General features: G+C 49.5%; 1 protein-coding gene across 1 annotated transcript in view; it reads right to left on the bottom strand.

Annotated features, from left to right (window-relative positions):
• Nucleotides 1-17,717, bottom strand: part of SART1 (spliceosome associated factor 1, recruiter of U4/U6.U5 tri-snRNP) — a 244,084-nt gene that overhangs the window by 64,724 nt on the left and 161,643 nt on the right. The window contains exon 13 of the mRNA XM_030219089.1: nt 13,776-13,949. Coding sequence (XP_030074949.1) covers nt 13,776-13,949 — 174 coding nt within the window. The remainder of the gene's footprint in view (nt 1-13,775; nt 13,950-17,717) is intronic.

Here is a 17,717-nt window from a genome sequence, read left to right as displayed (position 1 = left end):
AGAGGGAACCAAATCTGACGCAGCCAGAAAAGTACAATCAGGATCATGGTTCAACGGTCTTGGTCTTGCTTGAATTTCAGCAAAGTCTTCCCTACTAGAGGTATGGGAGGATACGCATACAGAAGGCCTGTTCCCCAATATAGGAGAAAGGCATCTGACTCTAGTCTGTCGTGGGTCTGAAGTCTGGAACAGAACTGAGGGACCTTGTGATTGATTTGAGTGTCAAAAAGATCCTTAGAGGGGGTGCCCCACGCTCGGAAGATCTTGCGGGCGACGCCCATATTCAGCGACCAATAGTGAGGTTGCTACTCAGCCTGTCATCCAGACTGTTGTTTACGCCTGCCAGATTGGAGAAACACGCTTGGATAGCATGCCCAAAGCCACATCTGGATGGCTTCCTAACACAGAGGGTGAGATCTGGTGCCCCCCTGCTTGTTGGTGTAGTACACCGCACCTGATTGCCTGTTTGAATCAAGATAATTTGGTTGGACAGCTGATCTCTGAAAGTCTTCAGAGCATTCCAGATCACTTGTAGCTCCAGGAGATGGAAGGACCAGGCTCCCTGAGTGTGAAGCTCATCTAAATGAGCTTCCCACCCCAGGAGGGATGCATCCGTCAACAGCACTTTCTATGGCTGAGGAATTTGAAATGATCGTCCCATGGTCAAATTGGGCTGGATTGTCCACCACTGAAGAGAGCTGCGAAAGTCTATGGACAGTCTGTTAACATCCTCCAGATTCCCCGCAGCTTGATACATCACACAGGGAAAAAGCAAACCCATGGTTCACCGAAGAGCTGAAAAAACTTAAAACGCAAGTCAGAAAACTAGAACGAGCTTGGAACAAAAAGAAAGACGAACAAACACTAAACGATTGGAAAATACTTCGGAGAAAATACAAATACACCATAAAACAGACAAAAAGACTACATTACAAAACAATAATAGGACCCAACTACAAAGACACACAAACTCTTCAACCTCGTGAACAAATTGCTAGATACCACACCAGTTACAAACAACGGCAAAGATATGCCGGACGTCGACAACCTTGCAAAGTACTTCAAGGAGAAAATTATACTACTACGACACAAAATACCCGCTAGTCCTATAGAATACGCCACTCTTCTGGACTGTCTAGACCCAGAAGAAGGAACACACCCAGCAGACAGAACCTGGACTGAATTCGAACTACTATCAGAAGACCTCATCTCTAAGACTCTCAAAAGATATGCCAAATCCAATTGCAAACTAGACACATGCCCAAATAGCCTCATGAAATCTTCTCCTCAACAATTCATAATAGACCTAACGAACCATATAAACTACATGCTACAAAACGGACTCTTCCCAAAAGAAAAAGGAAAAATCTTACTCACCCCAATTCCTAAAGATACAAAGAAAAACACAAGCGAAATAACCAACTACAGGCCAGTAGCATCCATACCACTAATAACCAAGATAACTGAAGGAATGGTAACCAAACAACTCACAAACTATCTAAACAAACATTCAATACTGCATGATGCCCAATCAGGATTCCGGTTGAACCATAGCACTGAAACAGTATTAGTCACCCTTATGACTAAATTTAAACGAATAATAGCAACTGGCAACAATATACTCCTCCTACAATTTGACATGTCAAGCGCATTTGACATGGTCGACCACGGAATCCTACTACACATACTGGAATACTTTGGCATTGGAGGAAACGTCCTGAACTGGTTCAAGGGGTTCCTAACCCTGCGTTCGTATCAAGTCACATCAAATTCAACCACGTCCAAGGCATGGACACCTGAATGTGGAGTTCCACAAGGATCACCTCTCTCACCAACTATCTTCAACCTAATGATGATCCCTCTAGCAAAACTCCTATCAAACCATAACCTTAACCCATATATATACGCCGATGATGTGACGATATACATCCCTTTCAAACAAGACATCAAAGAAATCTTCAACGAAATCAATCAAAGTCTATACATCATGGACACGTGGGCAGATGCATTTCGTCTGAAACTAAATGCAGAAAAAACTAAATGCCTGATACTCACCTCCCAATACAATACAAATGAATTCAACGCGATAAACACACCAAACCAAAACCTTCCAATCTCAGAAACGCTAAAAATTCTTGGAGTCACTATCGACCGCCACCTAACACTCGAAACTCACGCAAATAACACAACTAAGAAGATGTTCCACTGCATGTGGAAATTGAAAAGGATAAAACCATTCTTCTCAAGATTCGTCTTCCGCAACCTAGTGCAATCCCTCGTCCTAAGCCATCTGGATTACTGTAACTCACTATACACAGGCTGCAAAGAGCAAGTACTGAGGAAACTTCAAACAGCCCAGAACACAGCAGCCAGACTCATCTTCGGAAAACCAAAATATGAAAGGGCAACACCACTACTAAAGAAACTACACTGGCTTCCACTTAAGGAACGCGTCACTTTCAAGGTATGCACACTAGTCCACAAGATCATTCATGGTGAAGCCCCTGCCTATATGTCCGAGTTGATAGACCTACCAACCAGAAATGCTAAAAGATCATCCAGAACATACCTCAACCTCCACTTCCCTAATTGCAAGGGCGTGAAATACAAGACGCTACACGCGTCAACCTTTTCTCACACGAGCACGCAACTTTGGAATACACTGCCGCGCAACTTAAGAACGATTTACAAACAAGCCTCCTTCCGCAAATTACTGAAGACTCATCTGTTTGAAACAATTTATGGCAAGAGCCAAAACACATAGAGTCCACACTCACTGATCATCAATGCTTCATACATCCACTTCTAACCCTCATCCCCCGTAATTCCACATCACTCATACATTTACTCACAGGAATATGTACACCATATATCTCTGTGTCTCAACACTGCCCTTTAAGCTTCCCATTGTCTCTTTCCAACGTTTCAATGTTGATGTCCCATTGTTATATTCTTAATGATACTTCGGATGGTTTCACAAAACCTGTACAATGTAACCTATAACCAAGTTGTAACAAATGCATTTCCATTATTCATATCTTATTGTAAGCCACACTGAGCCCGCAAAGAGGTGGGAAAATGTGGGATACAAATGCAATAAATAAATAAATAAATACCACTGGGAAGCTAGGGTGCATTGAGCTGATCTCATATGTAGACATGCCATGGGTGTTACATGAGCTGTGGAGGCCACGTGCCCCAAGAGTCAACATCTGCCAAGCTGTGAACTGCCGAGATGCTCGAACTGCGGACACCAGGGGCAGGAGGTTGTCTGCCCATGTCTTGGGGAGATAAGTCCGAGCTGTCTTCGTGTCCAGTAGTGCTCCAGTGAACTCCAATTTTTGAACAAAAGTGAGATGAGGAGTAATTTATTACGAACCTTAGTAGCTCTAGCACCTGAATAGTCATCCGCATGGACTCGAGAGCACCGTCCTCCAAGGTGCTCTTCACCAGCCAATCGTCGAGATAAGGGAACACATGCACTCCCAGCCTGCGTAGTGACGCTGCGACTACTGCTAGGCACTTTGTAAACACTCTTGGTGCAGACGACAGGCCAAAGGGTACCGATGCCGAAGGACCATACCAAGCCCCAAAGTTTCTCGTGTTGGGCTTCTCGAGCCAGTTGGGTCCTTTTCTTTGTATGAAGACAAAGGGCACAACGAGCTGGGCTATGGTCGGGCCCAAGGCACTGAATACACCAAGAATGGGTATCTGTACCTGAGATGGTCCAGTTGCACAGAGTACAACGTTTGAAGCTGCTGGGTGTCTTCAATGACATGGAAGGAAAAACGGCACCGGCAAAATCAAAGTACTCGATTGTGCCTAAGTAAAAAGGGCACAAAAAAGTGTAGAAACCCGACCGTGCGGCCTAAAACCGGCTGCCGTCGAAAAAGAAAGGAAACTGGGTGGGGGTGGGGGGGGGGGGGGGGGGGGGGGAAGGAACATAGGAAAATAGAGGACTTTTTTTTTTAACAGAAAATAAATGAGGGGAAAAAAAAACACATGACTAAAAGTCGAATATCAAAAAGAGAAGGCTCTTTCCTGGGCACTAACAAGGAGCACAGAATGAATCTGCCGCACCTCGTCGCAGAAAAAACGAAACTGAGGTACGCGCTCATGCGGAGGGCAGGAAGTCAGTCCTTGCACGTGCGCCAGAAGACTCTAGCAAAGTTTTTTGTCTTGCTATGGCAAATGCTGGTTCCTGGGCCTAAGCGGACGTCGACCCAGTTGTGAGTATAATCCAGCCTGCTTGTCCTTGGAGAAATTAGTATTCCCTGCTTTGATTACTACAACAGTCTGATATGGCATAAAAATCACTTATGGTCAAATAAGGCCTTACTCAGCAAAGAATTTTATATAAAATTAAGATTTATCTGAACTACTTTAATATGCACATTCATTAGGAATATCCTAAAACCTGAATTATTTCCAGATCTAGAACTGTACTTGTACACCCTTGCTTTAAAATGGTGCTCACATTTCAGAGTCTGATGTACTCTCTCGCTTGCAGGCCTGCAAGAGTGGAGATGACCTTGTTAGAGAAGCCCTTGTCTCTCAATTGCGCCCTCTCAATAGCCAGGCCCATAAGACCAAATCGGCAGGGATCCTCCATAGACACCGGACCCTGAACCAACAGGTTCGGCACCAGGGGCAAATGAACAGGAGCGTCCACCAGCATCCGGCAGAGATCCGCATACCACGGATGCCTTGGCCAATCTGGAGCGATGAGAATCACCAGACCTCAGTGCTGGCGAATCCGCAGTAGGACTCGCCCTATCAAGGGCCAAGGAGGGAACACATACAGGAGGCCCGAGGGCCAAGGTTGAGCCAGAGCATCCAATCCCGCCGAGTGAGGATCCCTCCCTTCTGCTGAAAAAGCGAGGACCTTTGGCGTTTGCACTTGACGCCATTAGATCCATTCTGGGAGTCCCCCATTTGGCACAAATCTGAAGAAAAACTTCTTTTGCCAGTTCCCATTCCACCGGGTCGATTTGATGCCTGCTGAGAAAATCAGCTTGCACGTTGCTCTGACCTGCTATGTGAGCTGCCGACAGAAGCTGCAAGTGTAGTTTGGCCCAGTGGCAAATCTGAGCGGCCTCCGCGGCCAGGGCCCTGCACTGAGTGCCTCCCTGACGGTTTATGTATGCCACCGCTGTCGTGTTGTCTGACAGAACCCAGACAGCAAGCCCCTTCAGAGTCTTTTGAAAAGCCATAAGAGCCTGGAATATCGCTCTCAGTTCCAAGCGATTGATGGACCACCCCGCTTCCACGGGTGTCCACAGACCCTGAGCATAGCTTCCCTGGCAATGCGCTCCCCAGCCCAGAAGGCTGGCATATGTTATCACCAGGCATGAAGAAAGAAGCGCAAGAGGCATTCCTTGGCACAGCATCCTGTCGGAGAGCCACCACTCCATACTGAGCCGGGCCGCAGGGAGCAACGTTAGTCTGCGTTGATATTCCTGGGACATCGGAGACCATTGTTGAAGCAGGGCAATCTGCAGAGGCCTCATATGCGCCCTCGCTCAAGCTTGCGGGTGAGGCATCCGAAGGAGCAGACGAACCTGATTCTGAAGCTTGCACCGCCTTTGGTCGGGGAGAAAGACCAACTCCAAGGCCGTGTCGAACCGGACCCCCAAATACTTGAGACAGAGGGGGTCAGGTGACTTTTGGGTATATTGATCACCCAGCCTAGCACCTGCAGGACTGTAACCACTCTGACAAGACGACTCTCGGTTGCCAAATCTGCTCTGATGAGCCAGTCATCGAGATAAGGGTGAACTCTTATACCCTCTCGCTTGAGACAGGCAACTACGACCACCATCACCTTGGAAAAGGTACGGGGAGCTGTGGCTAGGCCAAAAGGCAAGGCCCGAAACTGGAAATGATTTCCCAACAGAATGTGTAAATATGCTTCTTTTAGGTCCAGAGATGTGAGAAACTCTCCTGGCTGTACCGCTGCAATGACAGAGTGCAGGGTTTCCATGTGAAAATGCCTTACTCTGAGGATCTCGTTGACTCTTCGTAAGTCGAGGATCGGTCTGAAAGACCTCCCTTTTTGAGGCACGACAAAATTAATGGAACAGCGGCTGAAGCCGCGTTCGGCGGGAGGCACCGGGATCACTGCTCCGAGGTGCAGCAAGACTTGTAAGGTCTCCTCTACCGCCGCCTGTTTTACAGCAGTGCTGCATCGGGACTCCACAAACACGTCTCTCACCGGGGCACCAAATTCCAGTCGGTAACCTTCTCTGATCAGGTCCAGGACCCACTGATCCGAGGTAATCTTGGTCTACTCCTTTAGAAAGATGGAAAGACGTCCTCCTATTGCAGGCATGGAGGAGTGGACCGACGTCCCATCATTGTGGAGGACGCCCCTGAACTCCTGGTCTTGAACAGACCACTGCGGAACATTTGTCCAAGCAAAAGGAGTTCCTCTGCTGAAAACGGGCATGTTGAGAAAACCCAGCAGAGCGCCCCGGGCGATACCTTCGAGCTTCACGGAAGAGAGGTCTGGAAGAGGAGGGAAACACAGAACCTTTGGAAGAAGGCCTCGGCCTATCCTCAGGTAACCGTTGGGGTTTAGATTCCCTCAGGTCTTTCACAATCTTCTTCAATTCCTCTACAAATAACAGGAGGGCCCGAAAGGCTAGCCTCACCAGCCTTTACTTAGAAGCCATGTCAGCCGCCCAATGCCGCTGCCAAAGGCGGCGGCGGGCGGACACCGCCACAGACATCTGTTTAGCCAAAGCTCTGACCAGATCATAAAGAGCGTCAGCCAAAAATGACAGGGCTGACTCCATCCGCGGGGCAACCTCAGAAAGGGGGCCCGCACCATCAGTGGGCTGTTCCACCGCCTGCTGTAGCCAGGAAAGACATGCCCGGGCTGCATAGGAACTGCAAATAGACGCCCTCAAGGCAAGGCCTCCGATTTCAAAGGGTTGCTTGAGCGCGGACTCCAGCCGCCGGTCCTGCATGTCTTTCAAAGTGAACCCTCCCTCTACTGGGAGAGTGGTCTTTTTTGTCACCGCTGTGACCAACGCATCCACTTTAGGCATCCTCAAAGGGGCCAAGTGCTCCTCACTCAGAGGGTAAAGCTGACCCATATCCCTGGCTACTTTCAAAGGCCCATCGGGGTCAGACCATTGAGCAGAAATAAGCTCTTAGATGGAGTCATGCACCGGAAAGGCCCGAGTAGGCTTCTTAATACTCGCCATCCTAAGATTAACAGAGGAGGCCTCGCCTTCAGCAGGATCATCAATCGAGAGGGCCTGCAAGGCGCCAGTAATGAGAGCTGGCAGCTCGTCGCGGTGGAAAATCCGGACCGCAATGGGATCATCCAAATCCAGTGGCAAACAGGCACCCTCCTCTGGATCATCTGTCCCTGAGGGCCTGCTAGACCCCTCAGACTCCCCACAGCCCGACCACGGGAGGAAAAAGGATATGCGCCACTTTCAGATGGGGAATTTACTCGTCTATGTTTAGCGTGTTTCCAACGCTTGGGGGAGGAAACAACATCTGAAACCATCCCCGGGGCCTCAACACCCCGCGGGAAGCCAGGATGCAATGCAGTGTCAGACACCTGCTGTAGAGCTCTTTTCAGCATGAAAGCCTTATGCATTAAAAGCACAAACTCAGGGGAGAAAAACTCACCCTGACCCTCCACCTCCGAATTAGGAGAAACGGATGTAGGAGCTCCTCTGGCAGCCTCTAAACGAGGCGTCCCCCTGTACTCAGACTCCTCCGAAACCGCGAGGGTCGAGGCATGCGGCGCTTCCAAAATGGCGCCCGCTGCCAGCTCCATCGAGCAGGAAGAAACATTGCTCACCATGCTCATACTAGCGTGAGCGTCTAAGGAGCACGTTTTACACAGCCCCGCTGCTGATCTGCGTTTACCACAATGGGAGCAGCGTTTAACTCCCTCAGCAGCCATCGCCTGACTGGACAGAAATATGGCAATAAAATGGCGGCCTTGCACCAAAACTTACCCCGTTCAGAACGGCGTTCGCGGGACCTCCCCGGAGGAGCTGGGCACCACTCTCACCTCAGAAGACCGAGTCAACGAGCTGCGGTCAAGCTGCACAGAACCAGAATCTCTGGAAAAACCCTCATAACAGCCACGCAGTAAAAGCGCGCTTTTTTTTTTTTTTTATTAAACGCTGTGAGGAAAGTTGGAGGCAGGCAGCAACAAAGGGACTCCGGGAGGACAGGGGACTGGGTAAGGCAGGGAAAGGACAAACCTATATGCCTTTAAAGTGGGCACCACCAGCCACAACACTCCTGCTCAACTGGCAAAGCACAGGAGCCACCCCAGGAAGTCTGAATTCCAGGAGTTGATCAAGCTACATCCACACCTGCTTGGAGATAGAGAAATACTGAAGGCAGATGGGGGCTAGCCGCCAAGGGTCACTGTGGTTTTTCAGTGTTCTCTATCTCCACCTGCTGGTAGGCGGATACAGTCCATCAGTTAATGGATTCATCTGCTGCTGATGACAAGGAAGGGTAAGATTTCTGTCCCCGTGCAACTCTCTATTCCAGAGTCTACCTGCCTGCTATTCCATGTTAATGAATAGGTGGTGAAATCTAAAAGCACTTTTGGAGTGGTGAAGTAACCTAATGGTTAGTGCAGTGGGCTGAGAACTTGAGAAAATGGGTCTGATTCCCACTGTAGATCCTTGTGATCCTGGGCAAGTCACTTATGGGGTCTTTTACGAAAGCTTAGCTTGAGGTATCTGCAGCAGGGCCCATTTTATTCCTATGGGCCCTGCTTCAGATCGAGCTAAACTATTAAAGGCTTGGCTGAATTCAATCTGAGATCAACAGAGTTCTGCTCAGTACACACCAGGCTGACCAATGGTGGAAAAACAGTACTGTACACTGCCCAAGGGAGACCAAGCTTCAGTTCAAATCTGGTTTCTGCTCTTCTGGTTGGAAAGGACCAAGAATGCTGTGTCTATGGCCACAGTGCTCTTCAGTGGTATTTAAGGGTGGGATCCAGATGTCAAGAGAACTGTGATCTGCCTTCCCTTTCCCAACTGCCACAATGTCTTCCCCACCAGAGGTATGGTAAGCATACAGCAGGCCTTCCCCCAATCCAGGAGGAAGGCATCCGATGCCAGTCGGCCGTGGGCCTGAAGTCTGGAACAGAACTGAGGGACCTTGTGGTTGGCTCGAGATGCAAAGAGATCTACCAGGGGGGTGCCCCACACCTGGAAGATCCGGCGCACTACTCTGGAGTTGAGCGACCACTCGTGAGGTTGCATAATCCTGCTCAACCTGTCGGCCAGACTGTTGTTTACGCCTGCCAGATATGTGGCTTGGAGCAACATGCCGTGACGGCGAGCCCACAGCCACATGCTGATGGCTTCCTGACACAGGGGGCGAGATCCGGTGCCCCCCTGCTTGTTGATGTAATACATGGCAACCTGGTCTGAATTTGGATAATTTGATGGGACAGCCGATCTCTGAAAGCCTTCAGAGCGTTCCAGACCGCTCGTAACTCCAGGAGATTGATCTGCAGATCGCGTTCCTGGAGGGACCAGCTTCCCTGGGTGTGAAGCCCATCGACATGAGCTCCCCACCCCAGGAGACGCATCCGTAGTCAGCACTTTTTGTGGCAGAGGAATTTGGAAAGGGCGTCCCAGCGTCAAATTGGACCAAATCGTCCACCAGTACAGGGATCTGAGAAAACTCGTGGACAGGTGGATCACGTCCTCTAGATCCCCAGCAGCCTGAAACCACTGGGAAGCTAGGGTCCATTCAGCAGATCGCATGTGAAGACGAGCCATGGGAGTCACATGAACTGTGGAGGCCATGTGGCCAAGCAATCTCAACATCTGCCGAGCTGTGATCTGCTGGGACGCTCGTACCCAGGAGACGAGGGACAGCAGATTGTTGGCCCTTGTCTCCGGGAGATAGGCACGAGCCGTCCAAGAATCCGGCAGAGCTCCTATGAATTCGAGTCTCTGCACTGGGAGAAGATGGGACTTTGGGTAATTTATCACAAACCCCAGTAGCTCCAGGAGACGAATAGTCATCTGCATGGACTGTAGAGCTCCTGCCTCGGATGTGTTCTTCACCAGCCAATCGTCGAGATAAGGGAACACATGCACTCCCAGCCTGCGAAGCGCTGCTGCTACTACAGCCAGGCACTTCGTGAACACTCTGGGCGTAGAGGCGAGCCCAAAGGGTAGCACACAGTACTGGAAGTGACTTCTGCCCAGACGAAATCGCAGATACTGCCTGTGAGCTGGCGTCCTTCAAGTCCAGAGAGCATAGCCAATCATTTTCCTGAATCATGGGAAGAAGGGTGTCCAGGGAAAGCATCCTGAACTTTTCCTTGACCAGATATTTGTTCAGGGCCCTTAGGTCTAGGATGGGATGCATCCCCCCTGTTTTCTTTTCCACAAGGAAGTACCTGGAATAGAATCCCAGCCCTTCTTGCCCGGATGGCACGGGCTCGACTGCATTAGGGCGGAGAGTTCCTCTGCAAGTATCTGCTTGTGCTGGAAGCTGCAGGACTGAGCTCCCGGTGGACAATTTGGAGGCTTCGAGGCCAAATTGAGGGTGTATCCTTGCCGGACTATTTGAAGAACCCAACGGTCGGAGGTTACAAGAGGCCACCTTTGGTGAAAAACTTTCAACCTCCCCCCGACCGGCAGATCGCCCGGCACGGACACGTTGATGACGGCTATGCTCTGCTAGAGCCAGTCAAAAGCTCGCCCCTTGCTTTTGCTGGGGAGCCGTGGGGCCTTGCTGAGGCGCACGCTGCTGACGAGAGCGAGTGCGCTGGGGCTTAGCCTGGGCCGCAGGCTGTCGAGAGGGAGGATTGTACCTACGCTTACCAGAAGAGTAGGGAACAGCCCTCCTTCCCCCATAAAAACGTCTACCTGAGGAGGTAGATGCTGAAGGCTGCTGGCAGGAGAATTTGTCGAAAGCGGTATCCCGCTGGTGGAGCTGTTCTACCACCTGTTCGACCTTTTCTCCAAAAATGTTGTCCGCTCGGCAAGGGGAGTCCGCAATCCGCTGCTGGATCCTGTTCTCCAGGTCGGAGGCACACAGCCATGAGAGTCTGCGCATCACGACACCTTGAGCAGCGGCCCTGGACGCAACATCAAAGGTATCATATACCCCTCTGGCCAGGAATTTTCTGCACGCCTTCAGCTGCCTGACCACCTCCTGAAATGGCTTGGCTTGCTCAGGAGGGAGCTTGTCCACCAAGCCCGCCAACTGCCGCACATTGTTCCGCATATGGATGCTCGTATAGAGCTGGTAGGACTGAATCTTGGCCACGAGCATAGAGGAATGATAGGCCTTCCTCCCAAAGGAGTCTAAGGTTCTGGAGTCTTTGCCCGGGGGCGCCGAAGCATGTTCTCTAGAACTCTTAGCCTTCTTTAGGGCCAGATCCACCACACCAGAGTCGTGAGGCAACTGAGTGCGCATCAGCTCTGGGTCACCATGGATCCGATACTGGGATTCGATCTTCTTGGGAATGTGGGGGTTAGTGGCTTGGTCCAGTTCGCCAGCAATGTCTTTTTTAGGACATGATGCATGGGTACTGTGGACGCTGCCTTAGGTGGAGAAGGATAGTCCAAGAGCTCAAACGTTTCAGCCCTGGGCTCGTCCTCCACAACCACCGGGAAGGGGATGGCCGTAGACATCTCCCGGACAAAGGCCGCGAAAGACAGACTCTCGGGAGGAGAAAGCTGCCTTTCAGGGGAGGGCGTGGGATCAGAAGGAAGGCCATCAGACTCCTCGTCAGAGAAATATCTGATGTCCTCCTCCTCCTCCCACGAGGCCTCAACATCGGTATCAGACACAAGTTCACGAACCTGTGTCTGAAGCCGTGCCCGACTCGACTCCGTGGAAACACAGCCACGGTGTGAGCGTCGAGAGGTGGACTCCCTCGCCAGCACCGGCGAAGCTCCCTCCACCGACGTCGTCGGGGAGTCTGCCTGGGAGGCGGCCGTAGCCGGGACCTCACCTCAGGCAAGGGGCCAGCCGGCGCCTCACTCGACGGTACCGGTGGCGCAAGCACTCCCGGTACCGGCGGAGAAGGGCGCAACAGCTCTCCCAGAATCTCTGGAAGAACGGCCCAGAGACTCTCGTGCAGAGCGGCTGTGGAGAAAGACTGAGAAGCCGATGCAGGTGTCGATGTCAGAGTCTGTTCCGGGCGTGGAGGCGGTTCCGGGCTATCCAAGGAGGAGCGCATCGACACCTCTTGAACAGAGGGTGAGCGGTCCTCCCGGTGCCGATGCCTACTGGGTACCGACTGCCTCGGCGACCCAGAGCTCTCGGTACCGAGACGGGAAGGAGACCGATGACGATGCTTCTTTGATTTCTTCAAGCGAAGCATGTCACCGGAGCTTCCCGGTACCGACGAGGAGGACGTAGAATCCAACCGTCGCTTCCTCGGGGCTGAGGCCGAAGAAGGTCTATCTCGGGGGGGCTGTACCGCAGGAGCCCTCAGGGCAGGGGGAGACCCACCCGACGGCTCACTGCCACTAGCAGGGGAATGGACAGCCCTCACCTGCACTCCAGACGAAGCACCACCGTCCGACGACATCAGCAATAGCGGAGGTCCCGGTACCACCGAAGTCGACGCAGCCTTCCGATGCCTCAGTACCGACGATGCAGGAGGTAGAAGCCTCAATGCAGTCGATGCCGATGACTTCGATGCTGTCGACGTCGATGCACTCGATGTGCCCCGTGCTGTTGTCGTCGAAGAGCCCGAGAACAACGCGTTCCACTGGGCCAATCTCGCTACCTGAGTCCTCTTTTTCAAAAGCGCACAAAGACTGCAGGCCTGCGGGCGGTGCCCAGCCCCCAGACACTGAAGACACGAAGCGTGCCTTATCAGTGAGCGAGATTACCCGGGCGCACTGGGTGCACTTCTTGAAGCCGCTGGAAGACTTCGACGACATGGGCGGAAAAATCACGCCGGCGAAATCAAAATTTGCGATGACGACGAAAGGCACCAAATATAAGGGAGAAAAAACCCGTACCGAGGCCAAACAGGCCGGTCCTGAAAGCGAAAGGAAAAAGCTGGAAACACGGGAAAGGGGTAAAGACCGGATCGGTCTCTCTCTCTTTTTTTTTTTTTAAGCGAAAATTGCGAAGACGCGCGAGGTCAACTTGAGGGGCACGAAATGGCGGCAAAACACGACCGTCCCGAGCGCGGACAAAAGAAGACTGACGAACACGAGCCAGTTCGGCGGGAAGACGGCCACGCATGCGCGTTGCGCATCGGCGCGCGAGGGCTAGCAAAGGCCTTTGCTAGTGAAGTTTTCCGATTGGAGGGGGCTGCCATGGACGTCACCCATCAGTGAGAATAAGCAGCCTGCTTGTCCTCGGAGAAAAGCATTTTTCCTAGCTAAAGTTGATACACATTTCCCAGGTCTGATTGATATATGAATCCTACTACTCAGTGAACCAGGACTATAAACTATTAAAGGCTTGGCTGAATTCAATCTGAGATCAACAGAGTTCTGCTCAGTACACACCAGGCTGACCAATGGTGGAAAAACAGTACTGTACGCTGCCCAAGGGAGACCAAGCTTCAGTTCAAATCTGGTTTCTGCTCTTCTGGTTGGAAAGGACCAAGAATGCTGTGTCTATGGCCACAGTGCTCTTCAGTGGTATTTAAGGGTGGGATCCAGATGTCAAGAGAACTGTGATCTGCCTTCCCTTTCCCAACTGCCACAATGGCTAAAGTATACATAGAGAAACCTCTTGCTAAAAAAGAATCACTCAAGCACAGTGAGGGGCCTGGAGCACCTTACCATGAGGTCTTCTTGGTCCTCCCTGTTGCCAGCTAGTCCATAAGTAGGGATCTCTCCCAGAGTCCGACAGAACTCTGATGTGGCATTGAAGACGATATTCCCTTTCCTTTCCGGGTCATTGTCATCCTCATCCCGGTTTGTGCGTGTGTCTAGCCTCCTCACCATGTGCAAAACCTAAGGGCAGAAAGGAGAAGTCAGAAGATAATGGCCAATTTCTGTAAAACACACAGGAACTTATTTTAAACAATCCCACAGGAAACTTTCTATTGAAAGACAAGCAAACAGGATGATGGGCCATCCTTCAATTAAAGTATTTCATCAACTAAACTTTCAGAACTTATGACCCTAATTATAGACCAGTGAGCCTGATGTCGGTGCAGGGCAAAACAGTAGAGACTATTATAAAGAACAAAATTACACAGCATATTCAAAAGAATGGATTAATGAGACAAAGTCAACATGGATTTAGTGAAGGGAAATCCTGCCTACCAATCTATTACATTTCTTTAAGGGGTGAACAAACATGTGGATAAAGGTGAGCCGGTTGATATTATGTATCTGGATTTTCAAAAGGTGTTTGACAAAGTACCTCATGAAAGACTCCAGAGGAAATTGGAGAGTCATGGGATAGGAGGTAGTGTCCTATTGTGGATTAAAAACTGGTTAAAGGATAGAAAACAGAGAGTAGGGTTAAATGGTCAGTATTCTCAATGGAGAAGGGTAGATAGTGGGGTTCCTCTGGGGTCTGTGCTGGGACCGCTCCTTTTTAACATATTTATAAATGATTTAGAGATGGGAGTAACTAGTGCGGTAATTAAATTTGCTGACAACACAAAGTTATTCAAATTGGTTAAATCGCGAGATTATTGTGAAAAATTACAGGAGAAACTTACGAAACTGGGAGACTGGGCGTCTAAAAGGCAGATAATATTGAAAGTGAACCAGTGCAAAGTGATGCATGTGGGAAAGAGGAACCCGAACTATAGGTACGTAATGCAAGGTTCCATGTTAGGAGTCACCGACCAAGAAAGGGATCTCGGTGTCGTTGTTGATGATATGTTGAAATGCTCTGCTCAGTGTGCTGCAGTGGCTATGAAAGCAAATAGAATGTTAGATATTACTAGGAAAGGAATGGAAAACAAAAGTGAAAATGTTATAATGCCTTTGCATCGTTCCATGGTGCGACCGCACCTCGAATACTGTGTCCATTTCTGGTCACCCCATCTCAAAAAAGTTATAGACTAATTAGAAAAGGTACAGAGAAAGGCGACGAAAATGATAAAGGGAATGGGACGACTTCCCTATGAGGAAAGGCTGAAGAGGTTAGGGATCTTCAGCTTGGAGAAAAGACGGCTGGCGTGAGATATGACAGAGGTCTATGAAACAATGAGTGGAGTGGAATGGGTAGATGTGAATCATTTGTTTACTCTTTCCAAAAATACTAGGACTAGGGGGCATGCGATGAAGCTACAAAGTAGTAAATTTAATACGAATTGGAGAAAATGTTTCTTCACTCAACGTGTAATTAAACTCTGGAATTCGTTGCCAGAGAATGTGGTAAAGACAGTTATCTTAGCAAGGTTTAAAAAGGGTCTGGACAGCTTCCTAAAGGAAAAGTCCATAGACCATTATTAAATTGACTTGGGAAAATCCACCTCTTACTTCTGGGATAAGCATCATAAAACTTATTGAGCTTTTCTGGGATCTTGCCAGGTTATTTGTGGCCTGGATTGGCCACGGTTGAAAACAGGATACTGGGCTTGATGGACCTTTTGTCTGTCCCAGTGTGGCAATACGTATGTACATATTTTCCTTTAATTGCTTGATATATATTTCTTTTGTGAATATAGGGCTAGATTTGGTAAATAATGCTCAAACATCAGCGTAAAAAAGAAAAAGAAATTGACGCTCAATGCTGTTCTATAATGGGCACTCAAACATGAGCATTGAGTGCCGATTTCGGCGCCCAAATTTGGGTGCCAGAACTTATGCCTCCTGAAACCAGGTGAAAATCTTGGCACATCTCCAGTATTCTATAAACACTGCGCAAGTTTTAAGAATGCCCCTTACCCACCCGTACACCCACCCACCCCATCTGGACTGTGTGCTATGGGATTTGGGCAAACATTATTATAGAATACCACATAGCAAGATGTGTGTGCAAATTCAAATTGGTGCCAATTAGAACTCAATTACTGACACTAATTGGCTCAGCCAATTTAGTTGGGTGCACATTAGCACCCAATTATTGGCACTAATTGGATCATTAGCCAATTTAGTTGGGCACACATCTTGCATCAGTGCCCAAATATCATCATATACAGAATCCAGTGGATGGTGTTTGAGATCTATTGTTAATCTTATGATTAGTGCACAAAATTAAGTTTTAATTTAGCCTCTTTGTGGACTAATCATAAGATTAAGTTTTAATTTAGCCTCTTTAAAGGAGACTATATTGTATAGATTATGGTTTATTCTTTTTTCCTTTCAAGATCTGATTGTGTATTGAACTTATATCTAACACAGAAAAAAAAAACAACATAAGGAAGTGACGTCAGCGGCGAGCATGGTCGCCTAAACTCCGTGCTCCCGAATACCCACGGCGAAAACAGCGATTTCCCGGTCATACCAGAGAGCGGTACGTGGAGAATAATCTTGTTAGGAGCAGAATTAGAGGGGAGCGGACCCGAGGCATTAATGCAAAAGCGAACGGTGCTGCCCAACCTGTCCAAATTCGCGTTTAAACAAAGCGCAACGGAAAAAAAAACATGGTGGCGCAAGCACTCGAAGATGCGGCGGAACAAGCAGAACTGCAGCCCTCAGGTGATATGTTTGAAACGCAGGCCCAGGGAGACGCTGAGGTAGCTGGATTGCCGGAGCTTTGCGCCTGGATTCAAGAAATCCGCTCGGATGTAAAAGCAATGAGGTCGGAGCTAGCGACTCTGGGGGCCGATCTGAGAGGCGAGATAGCGGAGCTGGGACTCCGGGCAGAAGAGGTGGAAGGCCAAATTGACGAACACTCAGAGTCCCTGGGCTCCTTGGAGCGGCAGATAGACGAGCGTTTGGGCCAGCAGATATTGTCTGAAAAGCTGGAAGACCTGGAAAATAGAAGCAGGCGCCATAATCTCCGCTTTCGCGGTCTGCCTGAGACCCCAGCGTATCAGAATAGCAAGCAAGTGATTCAACAAATAGCCAGTGCTCTGCTAGCGACCACGGAGGAGCCGGTTCCACCGGAAAAAATACTATTGGACAGAGCTCACCGGGCCCTGGGGGCTAACAAGAAGAACTTGTCCAAAGATATAATAGCTTGCTTCCAAGACTTTAAATTGAAAGAACGAGTGATGGCAGTGGCAAGGCAAGCAAAAGATTTCAGATGGGATACAAATTCGGTGGAAGTATATCAGGACCTTGTTGCTGCCACTTTGAAGAGAAGGGCTGATTTAAAACCGGTAACGGCCAAGCTAAGAGAAATGGATATCCACTATCGATGGAGATATCCATTTGGACTGGCATTTTACAAGGATGGAAAGCAGTACCAAATCAAAACGCTGGCAGAAGCGCAGAAGATACTACAGGGGGAGCACCAGATTGCCACACCAGCTGCAGCAGAGCATCCACCAAGGGCAACAGACTCCAGGACCCACCCAAAGTGGCAAAGAGTTGGTCACAGATGCCTCCAGCGTCAGAAATCAGCGGGGCGTATCACTTGATATCATTCTGTGACAGTGGGGGGTGAGACCCCTTGTGAGTACTTGAGACTACCTGGGTCCCGGCGACACCAGGAGCTTTGGGTATGGAAGTAACAAAGTTGTATATGTTGGTGGCTGATGTTGGTTAGGGTATGTAGCCAGGAAATACAGAACAAAGTAATAAATGTTAAAATGTTAATTGTTATGTTAAAGGCACCAAAACCTAAAAGGTATGAATGGGTATTAGCGGATC

Source organism: Microcaecilia unicolor, chromosome 11 (genome assembly GCF_901765095.1).
Source record: "Microcaecilia unicolor chromosome 11, aMicUni1.1, whole genome shotgun sequence".
NCBI lineage: Eukaryota > Metazoa > Chordata > Amphibia > Gymnophiona > Siphonopidae > Microcaecilia > Microcaecilia unicolor.
Note: the sequence above shows the minus strand (reverse complement) of the source record. Positions and strands in the feature narration are given on the sequence as shown.